This window comes from Malurus melanocephalus, unplaced genomic scaffold (genome assembly GCF_030028575.1).
Source record: "Malurus melanocephalus ecotype Western Australia unplaced genomic scaffold, MMel_1.1 scaffold_403, whole genome shotgun sequence".
Classification (NCBI taxonomy): domain Eukaryota; kingdom Metazoa; phylum Chordata; class Aves; order Passeriformes; family Maluridae; genus Malurus; species Malurus melanocephalus.
In genome coordinates this window covers 579,930-582,772 of record NW_026623635.1, presented here as the reverse complement: position 1 = coordinate 582,772, position 2,843 = coordinate 579,930, and the positions used below count along the sequence as shown (strand labels likewise).

Here is a 2,843-nt window from a genome sequence, read left to right as displayed (position 1 = left end):
CCCGGCGGGGGCGGCCCGGGACGGGCACCGGGACCGGGACCGGGTGCTGCCGCGGAACCGCCCCCGGAGCCGGTCCCGGAACCCTCCGCCCCCGCCACAGCCGCGCTCTACGTGCACGTGAGCGGGGACACGGCGGGGACACCGGGGCTTGTGCATGTGCGGGGTGCACGGGGACCGCCGGCTTTGCACACGTTAGAGGGGGGACACGGGGACCCCGGGGCTGGCACAGGTAGAAGGTCAATGTGGCTGCTCSGGGCTCGTACACACGTGGGTGCATGTGGGACCCCGGGGCTTGCGCTGSGGGGACAGCCCAGCCTTGCACATGTCATGGGGCACACGGGGCTCCCCTGAGCAGGGTGACACCTGTGGGTCGTGTGCTTTGTGGGGTAATTGGGGGACACTGGGGTCCATGCGCCAGGCTGGTGCTGTTCCCTCTCAGTATGGGGTGGCTGTGGGTGGGTGAGGGCATGGCCGTCCCCACAAATCCCGTCCCCACAGTGGCCCTACTGCCGCAAGCGCTGCTCCTACTGCAGTTTCAACACGTACGTGGTGCCGGCGGTGGACGAGGCGGCCGTGCGCTCCTGCCTGGTGCGGGAGGCGCAGACCCTGCTCCGCCTCAGCCAGGTGCACAGGTGGGTGCGCACCCGCGGGGGGATCCTGGCGAGCGCCGGGACCCTCCAGTGCCCCCCGGCAACTGCCCACCCTCTGCTCCACAGCATCACGTCTGTGTTTTTCGGCGGGGGCACCCCCAGCCTGGCCAGCCCCCGCACTGTTGCGGTGGTGCTGGAGGCGGTGGCGGGGGTTGCCCGTCTCGCTGCTGGCGCTGAGGTCACGCTGGAGGCCAACCCCAGCTCCACCAGCACATCGCGCCTCGCTGGTTTCAGGGCGGCCGGGGTCAACCGCCTCTCCATCGGCGTGCAGGTGAGAGGGGCTCGYCCCCAGCACGGCCTCCGCAGCCCCCGTGAGCCCGTTGTCACCGTGCTCTCTCCGCAGTCGCTGGATGACGCCGAGCTGCGGCTGCTGGGCCGGGAGCACACGGCSGAGGAGGCACGGAAAGCTGTGGAAGCGGCGCGGGGGCTCTTCCCCGGCMGAACCTCCATCGACCTCCTGTTCGGGCTGCCGGGGCAGAGCCGGGATGCCTGGGCGCAGCGGCTGGAGGCGGCCCTGGGGCTCTGTGACGAGCACATCTCCCTGTACCAGCTGACGCTGGAGCGGGGCACGGCGCTGGCGGCACGGGTGCGGGGGGGAGCCCTGCCCGAGCCCCCCCAGGACCTGCTGGCTGACATGTACCACACGGCCCGCACCGTGCTGGTGGCCGCCGGCTTCCGGCAGTACGAGGTCTCCAATTTTGCACAGAAGGTGGGATGCCCCTGATGCCGTGCCCCCACGCTGTGCTGCCCCCGCAGCAGGCTCAGCTCCCCATCACCCCATACCATGCTCTCTCCTAGGGTGCCATGAGCACACACAACCTCTCCTACTGGCGGGCTGACCAGTACATCGGCGTGGGGCCAGGTCAGGGAGTGACAGGGGGTCTCTAGGGGTGTGTGTGTGGCCATGTGTCCCCTGAGCTTCATCGTCCCTGTCCCTGGCTGCTGCAGGGGCACACGGACGCTTCGTGCCGCGGGGAGAGGGCGGCCGCAGCCGGGAAGCTCGTGTGCAGACCCTGGAGCCCGTCTCCTGGATGCGGGAGGTGCAGAGCCAGGGACACGGCACCAGGAGTCGGGCGKTGCTGAGCCCGCTGGAGCAGTGAGTGCTGGGGTCCCCCCAAACCCCCTCCCTGTCTGTGCTGCCCCACAGCTCTCCGTGTCCCCACAGGCTGGAGGAGGTGCTCACCCTGGGGCTGCGCACAGATGAAGGCATCACACAYGAGGTGAGGAGCACCCGTGGGGACACCCCCAACACATCGAACTGGTGCTGATCATGGAGTGCTTTGGGTTGGGTGGGACCTTAAAGTGCATCTCATTCCACCCCCTTTCACTAGACTGGGTTGCTATGAGCCCTGTCCAATCTGGCTTCGAACATTTCCAGGGATGGGACAGCCACAGCTTCTCTGGCCAACCTGTGGCAGGGCCTCACCACCTTCACGGGGGAGAATTTATTCCCAATATCTAATCCAAACCTGCCCTTCCTGTCCATTCCTTCCTTTCCCTGTCACTCCATTCCCTTGTCCAAAGCCCCTCTCCAGCTCTCCTGCAGCTCCTTTGGGATGCTGATGCCCCATTACTGATGTCMCATCACTAACACCCTTCTCTCGCCCTGGGCACAGCGCTGGGGGCATTTCTCCCCTCAGCTCAGCCTGCAGGATGTGTTCGGGACGCCGGGGGAGGCTCAGGCRTTGCAGCAGCAGGGCTGGCTGGTCCTGGACAGCGGGTGAGCTCCGGGGAGCCGTGCACAGGGCCGGGGGTCACCCGGGGGCACCGGGGCTCACCCATYGCCTTTTCCCCAGTGGTTTGCGGTGCACCTGGGCCGGCCTGGCCGTGCTGGACTCGCTGCTGCCCGACCTGCTGTGCCAGCTGCAGCGGCGCTGGGGACACCGGCGGGGGACGGAGCCGGTGGCCGGGATGCGAGGGCTGTAAGCGGCCACAATGGATAATAAAGCACAAGAGCCGTGTGTTGGCTGCCCTGGGTGTTGTGGTGGTGGCACTGGCTGGGGGGAGGTGTTACTGCACGGGAGGTCCCTGGAGTCCGGTGTCCCCAGTGTCCCAGAGCCCCGGGTGGCATGAAGCCCCGTGTCCCGGCGATCTGGAGTCCGAGAGCCCTGGTGTCCCAGGTGTCCTGATGTTCCCGGTGTCCCGAAGCCTCGGTGTTCCCAAGTCCCCAGTGTCCCTGGTGCCCGGTTATCC

The 2,843-nt window shown here is 67.8% G+C and overlaps 1 protein-coding gene across 1 annotated transcript; it reads left to right on the top strand.

The window, feature by feature from the left end:
• On the top strand, positions 1-2,679 carry RSAD1 (radical S-adenosyl methionine domain containing 1; the record flags this gene model as incomplete). Its single annotated transcript, XM_057379401.1, is given in 10 exon segments — positions 1-117; positions 499-632; positions 717-921; positions 994-1,359; positions 1,449-1,512; positions 1,599-1,746; positions 1,816-1,870; positions 2,267-2,370; positions 2,447-2,520; positions 2,523-2,679. Coding segments are annotated over 10 exon segments (1,338 nt in total), but the record flags the coding sequence as incomplete, so codon positions are not given.
• Positions 2,680-2,843: the final 164 nt, after the last annotated feature.